The sequence below is a fragment of the Nannobrachium achirus genome (genome assembly GCF_963921795.1).
Source record: "Nannobrachium achirus genome assembly, chromosome: 15".
NCBI classification, from domain to species: Eukaryota; Metazoa; Chordata; class Actinopteri; order Myctophiformes; family Myctophidae; genus Nannobrachium; species Nannobrachium achirus.
The window spans coordinates 36,986,381-37,005,737 of record NC_137822.1 but is presented as its reverse complement, the minus strand read 5'-3'; the positions used below and the strand labels follow the sequence as shown (position 1 = coordinate 37,005,737).

At 42.6% G+C, this 19,357-nt stretch overlaps 1 protein-coding gene across 1 annotated transcript in view; it reads left to right on the top strand.

Annotated features, from left to right (window-relative positions):
• The window catches only part of tln1 (talin 1), an 85,466-nt gene that overhangs the window by 51,429 nt on the left and 14,680 nt on the right, over nucleotides 1–19,357 (top strand). The window contains exons 44-52 of the mRNA XM_080743799.1: nucleotides 1,040–1,159; nucleotides 2,504–2,650; nucleotides 3,233–3,399; nucleotides 4,575–4,758; nucleotides 6,212–6,337; nucleotides 7,651–7,767; nucleotides 8,903–9,088; nucleotides 11,770–11,877; nucleotides 18,329–18,434. Of these exons, the coding sequence (XP_080599925.1) occupies nucleotides 1,040–1,159; nucleotides 2,504–2,650; nucleotides 3,233–3,399; nucleotides 4,575–4,758; nucleotides 6,212–6,337; nucleotides 7,651–7,767; nucleotides 8,903–9,088; nucleotides 11,770–11,877; nucleotides 18,329–18,434 (1,261 nt within the window). The remainder of the gene's footprint in view (nucleotides 1–1,039; nucleotides 1,160–2,503; nucleotides 2,651–3,232; nucleotides 3,400–4,574; nucleotides 4,759–6,211; nucleotides 6,338–7,650; nucleotides 7,768–8,902; nucleotides 9,089–11,769; nucleotides 11,878–18,328; nucleotides 18,435–19,357) is intronic.

Sequence of the window (19,357 nt, the reverse complement as noted above, 5' to 3'; positions counted from 1 at the left end):
AGGGTTAAAATCATGGTGCCGTTGACGGTGAGGACAGTCAATCTTACTGTATTTACAGTAAAATAATTATTACTTACTGTACGTCGCTCCGGACCCGCCCGCATCGGTAATGTCCGCGATTTGTTTACAACGCACGTTGGGCGTGCACGCGAAGTGAAGCTCCTCCATAGTAAATCCATTGAGAGGCCAATAAAAATACTTCATTTACTCAAAAAAAGACTTTTTAATCCCAAAGCTGGCATGTTTATAGCATAAACAAGGCTCAGCTGGCGGCCGCCATGACACACTGTCACATGACACATGTCATGTGACTAGATGACGTAATCGTTATTGTCATTCACCATTCTATTGGTGCAAAGACAACCCCATCCAGCCCTTCACAATAATAGCGTCTGCTAATGGAGGGAGCGGCGCGGCAGAAATTTTAACCCTTCATATTAAGCGGCAGCATTAGTGTTAAGTTAAAGGGATATTTCACTTTCAAAAATACTTTTGGTAATATCGTCTAATCAGACTTTTATGAACACCCTGAACAGATTTTAATTTCCTTGATTCAATATTTAGATATTTGATGTAAATGTTATCAGTCCTCCTCCAGGACGTGGGCCCCATACACTCCCGTTGTAACTTCAAACTCTATTTTAACCAGGATAGATTCATTAAAAACTCCCATTATTTTTTCTAGTGGCTCATACTACACTCCTAATACGTGAGCAGTTTTTTTGATAACTCTTTTCATTTACTTGTAATAATAATAATTTAATAATGGAGTTTGAAGTTACAATGGGTGTGTATGGGGAGGCGTCCTGCAGGAGGAGGGCCTGATAACATTTATATCAAATATCTAAATACTGAATCAAGCAAATTAAAATCTGTCCAGGGTGTTCATAAAAGCCTGATTAGGCGATAAAATGACCAAAAGCTTTTTTGAAAGTGAAATATCCCGAAATAGTAAATGGTGAATTTATTTTTTCATCTTTATGCAAATTGCTTCACCAAATGCATTCAACCATTCACTTTTTTGTCCCCCTCTCCCTAGGTGACCAAGTCCAACACCAACCCTGATGACCTCGGGGGATTGGCCAATCAACTGACCAATGAGTTTGGAGATCTGGCCACCGAGGCCAAATACGCCGCCATCACCGCCGAGAACGCCGAAGTAATCCAACTGATATTTGATCATAATGTTGTTGCTGTTGGTAGTGAAACTAGTCAATATACATTTAGCTCACAACGTGATGCAATGCAACGTGTTGTGAGCTTGTAGATCTGCTATTTTTGAAAAATTGTGAAAATTAGAATTTTGACCCGATTCTTCTAAGATTTTTTGAAAAACCTCTGTTTCTATGTCATCAATCTGGCCAGCCATCGTTAAAGAAAAGGTCCTTTTCATTTCAACTGGAGCTCAGTTAGCCTGTTCTTGAGACACTACTATGTCAGTGGTTCAAACCTTTTCATGTGAAGGACCCCCAAAATTATATTTATTTGGCCACGGACCCCCATCTCAAAATATTTAGTTCCAGGGACCACCCAGAAGCAAAATTTGAGTTACAAACGTTCGCTTTGAAAATACATATATTCAAAGATTTGCACACATTTTCATGACTTTTTCAAAAATAGCAGATCGACAAGCTCACAGCCGTGCTGTGAGTTTGTATATCTGCTATTTTTCACTGGTTAAAGCATTCAATAATTCTAGGCCTAAATGGGTTAATGTAATCCCCTTGGCCCAAGACTTCAGAACTGTAATTCCCTATCAGAGTGGATCAGATTAGAATTTTGTTTAATTTTACTCTTCCACACAAGATAAATGGTTGTTTTATGGTTAAAACGATTTTTAGACTTAGGCTTACAAGTAGGAAAAGATTCAGAATCAACTTTTATTATCACATCACAGGTGTAAAGAAGTGTGTGAAATTTATTTTTGTGCAAGCGCCATAGTTTTTTGTTATTTTCAGGAAGAGGAAAATAAATGTCAGGGCGGGGGAAGGGAGAGCAAGGAGAAAAGTAAATCAAACTGCAAAGAGAAATATGTAAGGCAAGGGTCTTCAACAGGGCGTCCGGGACCCCTAGGGGGTCCTCCAAATATTCGAGTGATATAAACCTTTTTTTCTCCTTTTTTATATTAACCACTTGAACTCTAGCGTCCAGATTCTGAGAACTTTAGCCAAAAAAAGCTGATCTACAAGCTCACAACGTCTCGCAGCCAAAGAACTGTGGTGTAGAGGAGAAAAAAGAGCAGACTAAGTGCAGAGTGAAAGGTCAAGTTTATTAAGTATTGACGGTTCAAGTCAAGTGGTTAAATATCTGAAAACACAAATTTACATGAATCCAAAATACACTGATGATTGTGCTGTCAAACGATGAAACTACATTGTATCTATGGGTTGTGCTTCATCTCTCTCTCTCAACTAAGGGGTCCCTGACCTGAAAACGTTGAAGGACCCCTGGTTTAGGTGAAATGTCCTCTCAGGTATACTAATATAAACGTGTGTGTTTACAGATCGGCTCCCACATCAAGAAGCAGGTGGGTGAGCTGGGCTTCAGCTGCACAGGCCTGGTGACCAAAGCAGGAGCGCTGCAGTGCAGCCCCAGTGACACCTTCACCAAGAAGGAGCTGATCGAGAGCGCACGCAAAGTCTCTGAGAAGGTGAGATAGCGTGTGCATAGTCTCTGAGAAGGTGAGGTGATAGAGAGAGTATGCAAAGTCCCTGAGAAGGTGAGATAGCGTATGCATAGTCTCTGAGAAGGTGAGGTGATAGAGAGAGTATGCAAAGTCTCTGAGAAGGTGAGATAGCGTGTGCATAGTCTCTGAGAAGGTGAGGTGATAGAGAGAGTATGCAAAGTCCCTGAGAAGGTGAGATAGCGTATGCATAGTCTCTGAGAAGGTGAGGTGATAGAGAGAGTATGCAAAGTCTCTGAGAAGGTGAGATAGCGTATGCATAGTCTCTGAGAAGGTGAGGTGATAGAGAGAGTATGCAAAGTCAACAACAGGTTAATGGAAAGGTAAACGCAAAAAAAATACAGCCAACCATCAGTAACTCTGCCTTAAATGTACTCAGCCGCAGTGTTGTTTTTGACAGCACATTTTTATTTAGTTTTAGTCATAGTCTTTTGAATGAAATGTCATTTAGTTTTAGTCCACCGGGCAAATGTCTAATCTCTCTTTTGGGTCACAGGGTAAAACGTTTGGGAACCACTGCTCTAAGCCTCCCGTCTTGTTTGCCTGCAGGTATCGTACGTGTTGGCAGCCCTCCAGGCTGGTAACCGCGGCACCCAGGCGTGCATCACGGCGGCCAGCGCCGTGGCGGGCATCATCGCCGACCTGGACACCACCATCATGTTCGCCACCGCCGGCACGCTCAACCGAGAGAACTCCGAGACCTTCGCCGATCACAGGTACTGCGATGCAGCGGCGAGGCAGGCCGCCATCTCTGGTCCGTTCTTAGTCTCGCATAACCAGACAATCAGAACATACTGACATGTGTGGCGACAAGTAAGGCCCGTCACAAAGATGACATAATAGTATTATCACTTTGAGATCATCACAATTATTTGGCATAATTCTCACTTTGTGAGAAAAATATAGCTTGTTTTGGCATTGTTTATTTTGATTACTAGTAGCGGTCATTGTCAGTTGTTTCTTCCTACCGTATATTATAAGTTATTTGTTATTTTATATCTGCCTTGTGCAATTTTTGTAAACGTCAAACAGAAATGTAATTATCGATCTATATGTTCCAATGTTCCATGCCAAAGTCCCCCTTGTGTATAGGACATAGACTAAATCGGGGAGAAAGTGGGTAAGAAATATTGGCTACTCTAAATAAAACTAATGGGGGAATAAAGAGGACTTTAATAAGCTACTCAATTACAGTAACAAGATTTCTTGTAATTAGTTACTTACCGCCCCAGGGGCGGTAGTGGCTCAGGGGTAGATAAACCGTCATTAGAACACGGAGGGTTCCCAGTTCGATCCAAGGCTCCGCCAGAGTTGGTGTCGAAGAGTCCTTGAGCAAGACTCTGAACCCCTAATTGCTCCCAGTGAGCAGGTTGGTGCCTTGCATGGTTTCCTCCGCCATCGGTGTATGATTGTGTTTGTGAATGGGTGAATGTGATGCCCAATCTCTGTAAAGCGCCTTGGATGAAGGCGCTATATAAATGCACCATTTACCATGTATCTGCACTGTGATAGAGACATAACAGAGTTGTGTGTGTGTGTGTTCCTTACAGAGAGCACATACTGAAGACGGCCAAGGGTTTACCATGTATCTGCACTGTGATAGAGACGTAACAGAGTTGTGTGTGTGTTCCTTACAGAGAGCACATACTGAAGACATTTACCATGTATCTGCACTGTGATAGAGACGTAACGGAGTTGTGTGTGTGTTCCTTACAGAGAGCACATACTGAAGACATTTACCATGTATCTGCACTGTGATAGAGACGTAACAGAGTTGTGTGTGTGTTCCTTACAGAGAGCACATACTGAAGACGTAACAGAGTTGTGTGTGTGTTCCTTACAGAGAGCACATACTGAAGACGTAACAGAGTTGTGTGTGTGTTCCTTACAGAGAGCACATACTGAAGACGGCCAAGGCGTTGGTGGAGGACACCAAGCTGCTGGTATCAGGAGCGGGTGCCAGTCAGGAGAGACTGGCACAGGCTGCCCAGTCCTCCGTCACCACCATCACCAAGCTGGCCGATGTGGTCAAGCTGGGCGCCGCCAGCCTGGGAGCTGAGGACCCCGAGACGCAGGTGTGGGAGCATGACGTTTTCTAGTCTAGTAATTAAACCTGATTAAATATGATTTGATTCCTTACAGTTGGGTTAGGTTTGATTCGATTTAGGTTGGGTTAATTGTTGTAGATTTATTGCGACCGTAAGGTCGCAGTTTAGTATGAAAACCTCCACCGGCCGTCCGTCCGTCCGTCACACACGTCACACCTTTGCCCTGCTCAATGTATACGTGTAACGCCTGATACTGAGGTGATGTGTCACTGTGACATCACAGATACTGAGGTGATGTGTCACTGTGACATCACAGGTGAGATCGCAGTGATGTCAGATACTCAGAGCAGGGATCTCCATATTTAGGCATAAACAGGTGACATCACAGTGATGTCAGATACTCAGAGCAGGTATCTCCATATATGGGCATAAAATGGATTCTGTTAGGGATCTCCATACTGTATATGGGCATAAAAGGGATTAGTGATGTCAGATACTCAGAGCAGGGATCTCCATATATGGGCATAAAAGGGATTAGTGATGTCAGATACTCAGAGCAGGGATCTCCATATATGGGCATAAAATTGATTCAGATGGAGATTCAACTTCAATGAGTAACAATGGCAAACTGTCAACTGCCCGTATGTCTTGATAATTGGTAAAACAAACTTTTGGCCTATTTGTGGCTTATCATCACATCCAACCATCTTAAGATACTCAGCTAGTGGGGAATGCTCTCTTCCCTGGTGAGAATTGCCCCTTTATATAGGGCTTGTTTGTGTATTGTATGACATCACGCCACATCATCAGCTGTGGACTCTGTGATGTCATCGTATCACCATATATGGCCATCTCCGTATATGGAGATATAAGTCGTCCATGCCCAGGTATGGGCTGGTGAGGTCAGACTTTGTGTGATGGGTAGGTTATCTCCATATATGGAGATTCAACATTCCAGGTGTAACTATGGCTGCCCGTATGACGTGAGAGGTGGAGGCTGTGATATTTGTGGAGATAAGCGACCAACGGTCGCTTATCTCCCGATTAGGGAGTCTTACTGGTAGGTAGTGATATCGATAGTGTTTTCTTTTCTCTTTGTTCCCAACAATAAGTTGTCCAGCTCTTTAGTAAAAAGAAAATACTTCTGTGGGTCACTGACCCATTTATCAGCTTCAATTTTAACTTTAGAGTGTTCTTATTTTGTCTTCCCGTTTGTGAGCGGTGCCTGCTGTGCCAACATTTGACAGAGTGTGCATGAGTATGGATGTGTATGAGTACGGATGAGTATTATTGCTCTCTCCTGATGGCATACAATTGGTAGTTCAACCTAAATTTTCTTTTCTGTTTTACTAAAGAGCTGGAAAGACCCTGCCCCGTTACTGAACAACCACTCTAGAACAATGATCACACTATCATAGAGCTATTTAACGTTTATTTTAACAAAACATTCCAGGTGGTTAACACGTTAAATCATTCACAGGTGGTGCTCATTAACGCCGTCAAAGACGTGGCCAAGGCGCTGGGTGATCTCATCAGTGCCACCAAGGCAGCGGCGGGCAAACCACACGACGACCCCGCCATGCTGCAACTGAAGAACTCTGCCAAGGTCAGTGGGTAACACACACACAGACATACAGATCAATCTAAAAGAAGAATAGAATATTGTGTAAAAGTACATTTTCTTTGAAACTTTCATATGTTCTAGATCAGTGGTTCTCAAAGTGGATTCCAGGGACTCTGTGGGTTCCTTTAGGGGGGTCTAAATTGACCCATACAAGTCTGTAACGCCGACGGGTTCATTTGGTTCCATTTGTACACTATCAGAGTTAAGGGGAGACCTTGAAATTTGAAAGTTTGAGAAACACTGTTCTAGATACTTTGCACATTCAGTGAATTATCCCAAACATTTTTTGTCAAGATTTTGATACATACAGCATGAATATCAAAAGTCCATATTTCAAAATATAACAATAATACACAAGACCACTCAAAACAAGGATTTATAATAGAGAAATGTCAACCTTCTGAAGTCAGAGTAGTTTGAAGTCCAGTGGGAGGTTTCCGCAGTCAGTTTGGGGTTCTATGGCATCTGCAATGCTTTTTTACACAATATTCTGTTTTTTTTTTTGCTTGATCTGTGCACACGTGTGCAGATCAATGGTTGCATTAGTCCAGTAATTGCCGATATTTTGAGCTATATTTTATGACAAAGACCGGAAAATATAAATCTCTCTGGACATCCTGACCGTTCGACCGTTAAATATAATATCACTGCAATTCTTGCTCAACTTGCTCTCTCTGTCTCACATACAGTAGATAGAGGCCTGTATCTATTACAGTATAGTCTGTGAGTAACCTACAGTATATTGTTTTCCCTCAGCAGTTCAGCTGAGTCACGTTATGAAAGATTAATCTGACGTACCCATTTTTCTGTAGGTCCCTTTGATTGTTCGTTATTCTGAAGGAAATTATGTTCAACCGCAACTAATTCTTGAGAAACTATTATGCATGCTGAATGTGCTCAATGCACATTCATGTATTTGTGTAAGATAACCCTGCTATATAAAATGTGTACATTACTCAAATGTTCAAATAGTTAGACACAGCATTAGACTGCATGTAAGCACCTGCTTGTCATGAATGCATAAAAACATGTACAGTATGACCATTCTTTTTATCAGATTGAAATGTTGATCATGCCACACATTTGGAACTGCATTTTAAAAACATTACCGTGACCTGCTCTGACGCAGATGTCATATAATAATAATATGAAAGGAGGTAGAGCCTGCTCACCATTTAAAAACCAACATGAAAAAGAATCGCGATAAGATTGTGTATCGTGATACAGCTTTGAAAAGTACAATATCGTGATATTGTATTTTTCCATATCGCCCACCCCTACCTTGCACCCTCCAGGTGATGGTGACCAACGTGACGTCGTTGCTGAAGACGGTGAAGGCGGTAGAGGATGAAGCCACCAAGGGGACCAGGGGTCTGGAAGCCACCATCGAACATATCAAACAGGAGCTGGCCGTAAGTCGTTCAACAATAATCAATTATAAGACTTTAGGGTAAAATAGACCAGTAAGACTCCCTAATCGGGAGATAAGCGACCGTTGGTCGCTTATCTCCACAAATAGGCCAAAGGTTTGTTTTACCAATTATTACACTCTATGTGAACATTTACATCAACAAATCCCAAGTACTATGCAGAACGACCCATTTCAAGTTTTTAATGTACAACAATATTTAGAAAATAGGTCTACAAGCTGACAGTCCTCGTCCCTTATATTCCCATAGGTTATATGGAGATCTCAGTGTTTGTCAGTCCTTGTTCATTTATGCCCATATATGGACATCTCTATATCTACTGTAACAGTCCTTGTCCCTTTATGCCCATATATGGAGATCTCTTAACTGTAAATCCTTGTCCCTTTTATGCCCATATATGGATATTCCTGATGTCATCAGTATATGAACATATATGGGCTTTCTGATATGCCCATATATGGAGATCTCTTAACTGTAAGCCCTTGTCCCTTTTATGCCCATATATGGATATCCCTGATGTCATCCGTATATGCCCATATATGGGCTTTCTAATATGCCCATATATGGAGATCTCTGTATCTCCATATATGGGTATAAAAGGATACTTCAGGTCTGACATCAGGTTTGTTTATATTGGGTTGCTAGGTTTGACATCACAAACTCTATGGGCCATCTGACCTAGAAATCTATATTTGGGCATAGATGACTCATCGTGACCTCATCACACGTCGACCGCACGTGTGACGTGCGGTCGACCGCACGTGTGACCGACGGACGGCCGGTGGAGGTTTTCATACTAAACTGCGACCTTACGGTCGCAATTAATAACCCACTTTTTTATTCAAAACGTTAAACAGCAGATTTCGCTGTTTTTGTGCAACACCATTGGATTACTTAGTATAAAATAGGGCTTCATCAAAAACAGCTTTTTTTCTCCTCACAGGGGATAAGGCTGAAGTCCAAATATGGACCAAACACTAACTAACTAATACTATCGGAACATAAACCCATTCTGTTATTATTTGAATTAAATGAAATCACTTACCCTACCTGTGAGCATGTGGCCATGGATTGCAGGTGTTCAGTGATGTGATTAACATGTGTTGATGGTTTGCAGGTGTTCAGCAGCGTGGATCCGCCTCCTAAGACCTCCACGCCGGAGGATTTCATCCGCATGACCAAAGGGATCACCATGGCCACTGCCAAAGCAGTGGCTGCTGGGAACTCCTGCCGCCAGGAGGACGTCATCGCCACGGCCAACCTGAGCAGGAGAGCCATCGCCGACATGCTGCACTCATGCAAGGTTTGAACCCTTTTAGACATGCTGCACTCATGCAAGGTTTGAACCCTTTTAGACATGCTGCACTCATGCAAGGTTTGAACCCTTTTAGACATGCTGCACTCATGCAAGGTTTGAACCCTTTTAGGCCTGAAAAATACCAACCAAAAAAGTCTTCTAAATCCTAACAGTTTTCTGAAAAACTGTTTCTATGTCAGTGGTCCTCAAACTTTTTCATGTCAAGGACCCCCTAGAATTATATGTATTTGAACACGGACCTGCTTGTCATGAATGCCTATATGGCCTTGGATGTGCATGACCTTTTTGGCTGTTGGTCAGCCTCTATTTCCATCCTTTGACCACGGACCCCCATCTGAAAGTATTTTGTTCCAGGGACTAAGTGAGAGAAGGATTTGCGTTGTTTATGTACAAATATATACATTCAAAGATTTGCACACATTTTCACGATTTTTCAAAAATAACAGATCTACAAGCTCGCAGAGTGCCACGCTGTGAGCTTTTACTTTATAACTGCTATTTTTTAGTAGTTAAAGCATAACATAATGGTTAAAGCGGTGACACATAGATATTAGGGGTGCAAAATATCGAACCGAATGACCCTGTACCGAACAATACAATACCACTCCACATCCACATTCCCCTGGAACCCCCTCAAGGACCCCTAGGGGTCCACAGAGCCCACTTAGAACCACTACCCTATAGGTTGGGTACCGAATTGTTCAAAGTTAAAACAAAAAAATACATAGTTATAAAAATACATTTATAAATCAAGGACATTTCTGTTTATCACCAAAATATCGAACCGAACCGAACCGTGAATTTTGTGAACCGTTGCACCCCTAATAGATATGCATTCTGAGTCTAAATGGGTGAACAGTTCATTCTTTTTTTTTACACTTTTGTGAGGAACCTGGGTGTTTTTGTACCCATATGCAGGAACTCAGAACGAAAGAAGTAATGCAAGAAACCAAGGAGGACTGTTTAAAGTTGACTTAACTTAACAAAAACAAGGTTAAACGGGCAACTCCAGACTAAATGACGTATAGGCTCATTTTCCTATATTGATCCCAAATGACTTGGTCTATTTTGCAGAATTGCCCCTGTCGCGCCAAGTTTCCCCAGCAGCCCCCATAACATAAGAATATTGCTTCTCACGCTATGTGTTGCATTAAAAAGTGATATATATATATATATATATATATATATATATATATATATTTATTTATTTTATTTTTTTATCAATCGGTTATTGGTTGTCATTACACACACATCCATGCCTTGGTTGTCCCACATGAGCCACCACAGTCTGCTAAACAGATGTTATGCTGTTATGTGTTTTGCCAAGTCTCTGAGAATATGCGCTGTGATTGTAGCCTGACACTCAGCCTGAATTGACATTTCGTTTCACTTCATTATTCAGTCTGAACTCGCTTCCCCCCAGGGCGATTGCAGGGATGGGCGTTGCCAAAAAGAGGCAGTCTTCAGCGATTGGTTCACCGACCAACACATGACTGGCTGGCTAGTGGCTAGCCTGTTGCTTGCTAGTGCTACTTGCTAACCAAAGAAACAGTCAGAATAGGAGCACTACGAACTAGTAATCAAACACAACATAACATGCCTGCTACTGCTGTTTCATAGCGAGATCATCGCATTTTACCGCAATTTACCAAATTTTACCGAGACGCGATGCGCGGTACGGTACGGCGGCGGCGCTGGTGTACTTGGAAACACACATGAGTTCTGGGAAACCCCCACCCACGCTGATCACAAGACGCTGATTCACGACGCTGATTCGCCGATCGGATTTTCAACCGAGGCAGGCCTCTTCAATGAGAGCACTTCTAGACCCCTGAATCGCCAAAACAAAAAAAATAAAGGGATGTGGCTAGCGATTCAGGGTCTGGAACTAGGCTACTGTGATTGGCCATTACAGTCACTTTGATTGGCAGTTGTCCCGAACACTCACTACAAAACATGATTTATGAGATTGTGGTGGCACGTTGTGAGCCTTTCTATCGTCTGTTTTTGGCAAAGTGGTTTGGTGTAGAGGGAAAAAAGAGCAGGCCAACAAGTAGGCCTACAGAGCCAAAGGTCAAGTTTACAAAGTATTGAGGGTTTAAGTCTTTATTGTCTGAAAATACATAGATTGAGTGTATCAAGTTATTGCGACCGTCAGGTCGCAGTTACTATGAAAAGCTCCCCCGGAAGTCAGTCAGTCAGTCAGTCAGTCTGTCAGTCTATCACGTCACACTTTTGCCCTACTCATATCTCCGCCACCGTTGGCCCTACCAATGCCAAACTTTGCGCACACACTCCTTGGATGTTAAATCACAACCATCTCACATGGCCCTCTTCTAGCGCCACCATCAGGCCAATCTTTTGCAAAACACATTTTTGGACACTTCTCCTACAGATTTTGGCCTAAAATCACGCAAAGTACACAGCGGTACACAGAAACTCTAAAGTCATGTCATCAACATGGATCTGTCCCATTTCCCATATTCCTTCCTGATTGGCTACGATTGCCTTCTAAAGTTTGTGTATGCGACGTGACCGTCGCTTATCTCCCGATTAGGGAGTCTTACTGGTAATAATTCATGTATCTATACGTTTAAAATGTCACATGCTTGTAATTGTCTACTGTATATTCTAACTATCTATACGTTTGTTTCCGTCCACTCCAGCAAGCTGCGTACCATCCAGAGGTCAGCCGGGAGGTTCAGTCCCGGGCGCTGCGTTACGGCAATGAATGTGCTACAGGCTACCTGGGACTGCTGGAGCATGTGCTAGTGGTAAGAATGAACACCTCTCTCTCTGTCTCTGTGTGTCTCTCTCCCCTCTCTCTCTGCCTCTGCTCACTCTTCCGATCTCTCTAGTCAGATCCCAGCACTCAAACGTACATCCTTGGATCCTTAGCCCTGCCTCTGAGCGAGTGGGTGAGGACGGAGGAACCGATAGGGTTCGCTGTAAGGAATGGGAACAGTCAGTGAAGTGGTTACTACCAGGCCTGGAATTTCATCATTTTAGGGGCAAGGCTACTTGGCTTTTGGGGTTGTCCATTTCTTTAGGGCACAACGGCACAAAAAACAAGATTTTAGTCCATTGAAATAATATTTATGGGTTACATTTAATATGTAGAATATCTGCTGTGGGTATTTACAATCTGATGCTCAGCCCTGAACACATCAAAGATACTGGATTGGTTTGAAGAGGGACTCAACCAGACACTGGTGTCTACATATTGACAAGACAGAGACAGAGGAGAAAGTAGTAGGCCTACAGTCAGCTGGGCTGGGGCATTAAGGCCGCAGTGGCCTCAGGGCATGCCACTTTTTGGAGGGGCACAAGGCCAAACTGAGGGGCAACGACGGCCATGGCCTATATGGCCTCCCTGAAATTCCTGCCCTGGTTACTACTGTAGATCACTGGACTACTCCGGATAGTCTTGCGTGAGCCAGACAGCTATTCCACAAACTCCGATTATACATATATAGTCGGGAACTGCACCTCCCGAAAAGCCACCACGAAAATATCTTTAAAAGATACCTTTTGGATTTCCATTTCTGATAAAGCAGCGAGCTACAGTATATATGCTTCATGCTTCTTTGATTTTCATTCGGACAAATATACAGTATGTGACTGCAAAGACGAAACTGAATCAATGAGGAAGTTCCTTTATCGTTTTCAGCCATTCCTTTCAGTATAGTTAGTATAACAAAGCTCAAAATTGTGTGTGTGTGTGGGTCTGCTATTTTCAGCTCGTAAATTAGGCCTTAGTTCTCTCTTAGCGCGCGCTCTCTCTCTCTCCTCTCTCTCTCTCTCTCTCTCTCTCTCTCTCTCTCTCTCTCTCTCTCTCTCTCTCTCTCTTCTGTGGTTCTCAACCTGTGGTTCATGTACTGGTGGTACTTGAGTCCCCCCACTAGAGTCTATATATCCATGCCTGTCAAACTGAAACAAAAGCCCTGTCGTGTCGCGAGAACCATCCCCCCTCCTCCCTCCCTCCAACTCGCCCCCTCCCCGGTTGAGACAAGGTCATAGCTAAATAAACAGCAGCTATGTTGCGGTTGACCCTAGACAAACAAATGTCCCCATGCCAGTCAATCTCCAAGCTCTGGAAGCCGTAACGTGAGAAGGTTCTCCTCCTCTTACCACACCCGGAGTATTTCCAGACCAACACAGTTGTCACTTCATTTGGAGTGAGGCCAACGTGTGAAATACTGCCCCGGACAATTCCAACCTTGGGGCCCTTCTATTATTTTTAAAGTTTTATGTCCCGGGGCCCGGGCACTAAGAGCCCGATAGATTAACCACCCACTTAAGTCAGCCATTGATGGAGCAAAATATGATTTATGCTGTAGCGCCGCACGCCTGAAAATAGCCGATTATACGTGTCAAAATGTATCGCATACATTTGAAAGTAGCAAAGTAGCAATACCACAATGTCGAAATTATTTTTAAATATACTTGGAAGTGCCAAAACTAAAGGTTTTTGGTTTTCTTAGTTTAAAAGTATAAAATAGGCTCAGTGGATTACAGTAGAAGTACAGTATTAGGCATCTCAAAATGGAAATACTCAAGAAAAGTAGTACAGTAACTTGAGTATATTATGTACTTAGCTCCTCTCCAGCACTGCTTGTAGATTGCCTATTTTCAGTGCGAGACGCCGTCGCAGGACGAAGTATACATTGTGCTATTGATGCTAATACATCTTTCCTTGGCCCAGTTCAGCATTCGTCCAACATGGTGCATTTTCTTTTTACATTTTACTCAATGAGTGTGGGCCGACCGCATTGGTCCTGACGTCAGCGTAGGTTGCGTATGAGGCGGCGTTCCCAATCCCAATGCAACCAGTGTGCTGTAGAGCGGTGTTCAAGGGAGGGGGATGAGGTTAGATGGGGGAACCGTGACAATTGTGTGTTCAATGACAATGGTTCTCCAAATAGAGAGGCCTGCCCCCTTGTAACCATGGTAGGACATACACACGCACACACATGCACACACTCGTACTCGTACTCGTACTCGCACGCACACACACACACACACACACACACACATACTGTACACACTCACATGGACACACTTGCGCTCGCTCGCACACGCACACACTCGTACTTGCACACACACACACACACACACACACACACACACACACACACACACACACACACTCTCTCTCTCTCTCTCTCTCTCCCAACCAAGTATAATACTGTAGGACGCATCACTTGCTGCCTGTCACAGAATGGAAATAGATTTTTTTTGGGAGAGTAATTACTGTGTTTTTAATCGCACAAATCTAAATGTAATCCATCATCATCAAATGTATTCTGAATGTAATCCGTCATCTAAACATGGTTAATACATCAAAGAAGACATATTAATATACGTTTTAACTATGCTTAATTATACTGCGTCTGTCTTTTAAAGCATTGTTATTTTACTTTGTGCAAAGAGAGAACAACAACAACATGACGTGTCATTTTTCATGTTTGAAGATGTTAAACTATTATGTTACTAAACCATGAATTTCCTATTTGACCACATGCAGTACCATATAGTTCCAATAGAGGGTAGAAAGGAGAAGGTGATGTAGATATGAGTCCCATGCATTTTGTTAATTTAATACTTAATTAACAAGAGCATTACACAAAAAGCCCACAAAGGGCCTGTTTCCATTGTGGTCCAAACATTGTACTCAATTCATCAGTGATAATACTAATGCATGCAATACAGTACAATGCAATGCGATTTAGAAATCTTGTGGGTGCGGCTCGAAACCTTTTTCGGACATTTAGAATTCTAGGCCTGAACACATTACAGTACATCACAAGATATTTAAAGAACAAAACTATGCACGTCCCACGCACAGCTTTCCAGTTCTGTGTAAACGCTTACATTTACCGTAACTTACAATTTAGGCATTTAGCAAACACTCTTGATCCAGAGCGACTTACAATAAGCAACGTAATACCATATCTGCTTATATAGAGTAGACAGACAGACAGACAGACAGACAGACAGACAGACAGACAGACAGACAGACAGACAGACAGACAGACAGACAGACAGACAGACAGACAGACAGACAGACACATAATGTCACATAAGTTAGAACATCATGTTTAAAGGAGTAGTTCACCCCCCAAAATAATGTTTTTCCTATTGATTACTCACCATGGAGACTTGAGTTCAATAATATTTCTTGTTTTTTGTCGCATTCCTAAGACAATAATGTGATTTACCATGATGGTTTCCCCATCCAGTGCCATGCATTTGGGTCCCCATCCAGAATCAATGGGGGTAAATTTACTATAATCACATTTTTGTCGTACGAATGCGACAAATACAAAAAAATATTATTGAACTCAAGTCTCCATGGCATGAGTAATCAATAGAAAAAAAGTCATTTTGGGGGTGAACTACTCCTTTAATGATGAACAAGCCTTACTAAGACACCTCATGGCGGTCTCCCCTTTTAATTTGTCAGCTGTCCGTGTATATTTATGTCTATATTTATATATAGTAGTATGATGATGGTGGCATGCTTCTGTGGCAGGCATTTCACAACAGCCCAGCCTAGAACAATGAACGTGTCAATCAAAAGCGCCACATGGTTCAATATGCACTCATCTACAGTATGTGTGAGTGTTCTGCTCTCAGGATTGGTCTGACACACAAAGAGGTCGCGATCCCCCAAAATAATAATCATTTGAACTGGAGACCCCCTCCCCGACAAGCACTTTTTGTAGGCATTACATTTAGTTTGACTCGGTTTCCGCAGTTAAATATTGTGAAAATAGCCAAACTACAAGATTGTAATATTTGACAATGTGGCCATTTGGTATTAAAAAGGTCTTAAAAGTCATTAGATTGTCACTTGATAAATGTGCAGATACCCTGTACACTTATACTCTATGTTGGTTTGTTTACTATTGAGTGAGAAAGCAATGTTGCACCTTAAGCTAACCATCTGGGGACGCCCAAAAATAATTTGGGGATCCTCTTGGAACAACAGTTTGGGAACCACTGCGCTATCGCTATGGCATGCGACAGTGGTCAAATCTCTTGGGACCTCTCAGGAATCAAGAGGCGTTTAGATGTATTACAGTGCTACAGTAAATCAACAATACAATGTATCCGTACAATAATACTGGTCCATGCCAGTAACAAGAAAATGTAGATTAGGTAAAAAATATAAAGTGCCAGTGCCAGTTTCACTCTTCAGAAATAGCCAATCAGTGTCAATTATATAACTCTTAATTAACCCTCCACTTCCGTAAGCTTCAAGCGTCGAGCCTTTCTTTTTTGGGGGGGGGCACCGTTCCACTGAGCTCAGCATCTTGTCAAAGTTGAACACTTTTTTTTCGCCCCCCTCCCTGTCTCAATGCCCCTCCTTTCTACTCCTACCCCACCTCTCTCTCTACGGTCCCCTCACCGCCGCCGGTGGCTTCTAGCCGGTGAGTGTGTGTGATTGACCTGAACAAGTGCAAGAGCCTGCATAGGTGTGAGTGAGTGTCAGCCGGAAATGCCTCGCAACCCCCCTCCCCTCCCTTCCCACCTCCGACCAACATCCAGAGGATAGCATATCACACGCTATCGCTACTCCGTATATAATAACACCATGCTCGTATGTGGGGTTGATGGCCGTGGTCCTGGCATCAGCATGACTTTTTATAACCTGACAAGACAAGCCCCGCTTGCGCCAGCGCTTTGTGCCAGCGCTTGTGCCAGCGCTTGTCTTGTATTAACGTGGGTTTCAGGTTGTTTGGACTAAGTGTGAGTTTTAAAGCTGGCATTAAGCCTCACAGGCAGTGAAATTAACACTCCAGTGTTTTATAAGTGCATGTGAGATGTGTTAATAGTGGCGCGCGTACACCCGGTGCAGCTAGGGCTGTCATGATCAGGAGATTGTAGTTGACCATTAATTGTTGTACAGAAGAATTCTGGTTGACGATTTAATTGTGTTTTTGGCATTGGAACTATTTATGAATATAAACTACATTTCTGTAAACATAAATGACAAATAACTTGATGACTGGTACCAATAAGCAAAATAAATAATAGAGCATATCGCCAACAAATTGCTATATATTTAATCATAACACAGTGTGATGATAAATAAATAGTGTGATCACTATTTTCCAAAGTGATTCTGATGATTATGTAAAATGATTGTGGTTATCTGAGATAACTGTGACCAGCCAATTATGTAACAATTGTGACAGGACTGCTGCACGCTTGGTTTCACATAGTTTCATGTGTTGGAGTGATGTGCAGCATGAAATAATAATAATAATAAGGTTTACAATGTTAGTCCTGATGCAATGTTAGACCAGTCCTTAAATACTTTAACCCAGGGATCTTCAACGTTTTCAGGCCAAGGACCCCTTAGTTGAGAGAGAGATGAAGCAGGGACCCCCACAACTTCCATATAGTTTCATTGTTTGACAGCACAATCGTCAGTGTATTTTGGATTCATGTCAATTTGTGTTTTCAGATATTTAACCACTTGAACTGTCATTATTTAATAAGCTTGACCTTCCCCCTCTATACCAAACCTCTTTGCCGAAAATGGCCGATCTACAAGCTCACATCGCCTCGCAGCGTGAGCTTGTAGATCTGCTATTTTTGGCTAAAGTTTTTAGAATATGAACGTCAGGGTTCAAGTGGTTAATATAAAAAAAGGAGAAAAGAAGGTTTCTATCACATAAAGATTTGGAGGACTACCCCCTGTAGTTCTGAGGACCCCCTGTTGAAGACCCCTGCTTTAACCAATTCAGCTTCCCTCATTGGTGGGAGAATTACTGATTTTGTTTTACTAGTTTGGTAGCAATAACAACACAATGCTGAAATACTACAACGTAGAATGCAGTAGAAGTACTGCATTCAAGATTTCACGTCAAAATATACTTACAGTTCCAAATGTAAGTGTGTATTGTGCATGAGGGCTTATTTCACAATCACAGTGTCTATGAAGTTCAACATAATATGCCATTATGTCAGTACAGTATTGCATTATCGTCATGTACATTTGTCCTAAGACTGCAAACATGACCACCAATTAGACTGCTGAATTATTGGATATTATAATTATCATTATTAACCCTAACCTTATGGACCCATGTGGAGGGACCATGTTTGATATCATACAGCCCCATGGCTACCGGCATAAAGCACATTATGATCATATGGTGTTGTTGACATTGAACAGATGTGACATATTGCTGTCTCTCATGTTGCCTGCAGATCATCCAGAAACCCACTCATGATCTCAAACAGCAGCTGTCCAACTACTCCAAACGTGTTGCTGGCTCCGTCACTGAACTCATCCAAGCTGCAGAAGCCATGAAAGGTAAATACAATGTTTAGACTCTGCATGTGTGTGTGTGTGTCATTCACAATCACATTGGACAGGAGGAAACCATGCAAGGCACCAACCTGCACACCAGGAGCAATTAGGGGTTTAGTGTGCTGTTTTGTTTCAGGTACACAATGGGTGGACCGAGAGGTTGAATAATGTATGTGTTTGTGCTGTGTTTCAGGAACAGAATGGGTGGACCCAGAGAGGTTGAATAATGTATGTGTTTGTGCTGTGTTTCAGGGACAGAATGGGTGGACCCAGAGAGGTTGAATAATGTGTGTGTGTTTGTGCTGTGTTTCAGGGACAGAATGGGTGGACCCAGAGAGGTTGAATAATGTGTTTGTGCTGTGTTTCAGGAACAGAATGGGTGGACCCGGAGATTGAATAATGTATGTGTTTGTGCTGTGTTTCAGGAACAGAATGGGTGGACCCAGAGAGGTTGAATAATGTGTGTGTGTGTGTTTGTGCTGTGTTTCAGGGACAGAATGGGTGGACCCAGATAGGTTGAATAATGTGTTTGTGCTGTGTTTCAGGGACAGAATGGGTGGACCCAGAGAGGTTGAATAATGTGTGTGTTTGTGCTGTGTTTCAGGAACAGAATGGGTGGACCCAGAGAGGTTGAATAATGTGTGTGTTTGTGCTGTGTTTCAGGAACAGAATGGGTGGACCCAGAGAGGTTGAATAATGTATGTGTTTGTGCTGTGTTTCAGGGACAGAATGGGTGGACCCAGAGAGGTTGAATAATGTATGTGTTTGTGCTGTGTTTCAGGAACAGAATGGGTGGACCCAGAGAGGTTGAATAATGTGTGTGTTTGTGCTGTGTTTCAGGAACAGAATGGGTGGACCCAGAGAGGTTGAATAATGTATGTGTTTGTGCTGTGTTTCAGGGACAGAATGGGTGGACCCGGAGATTG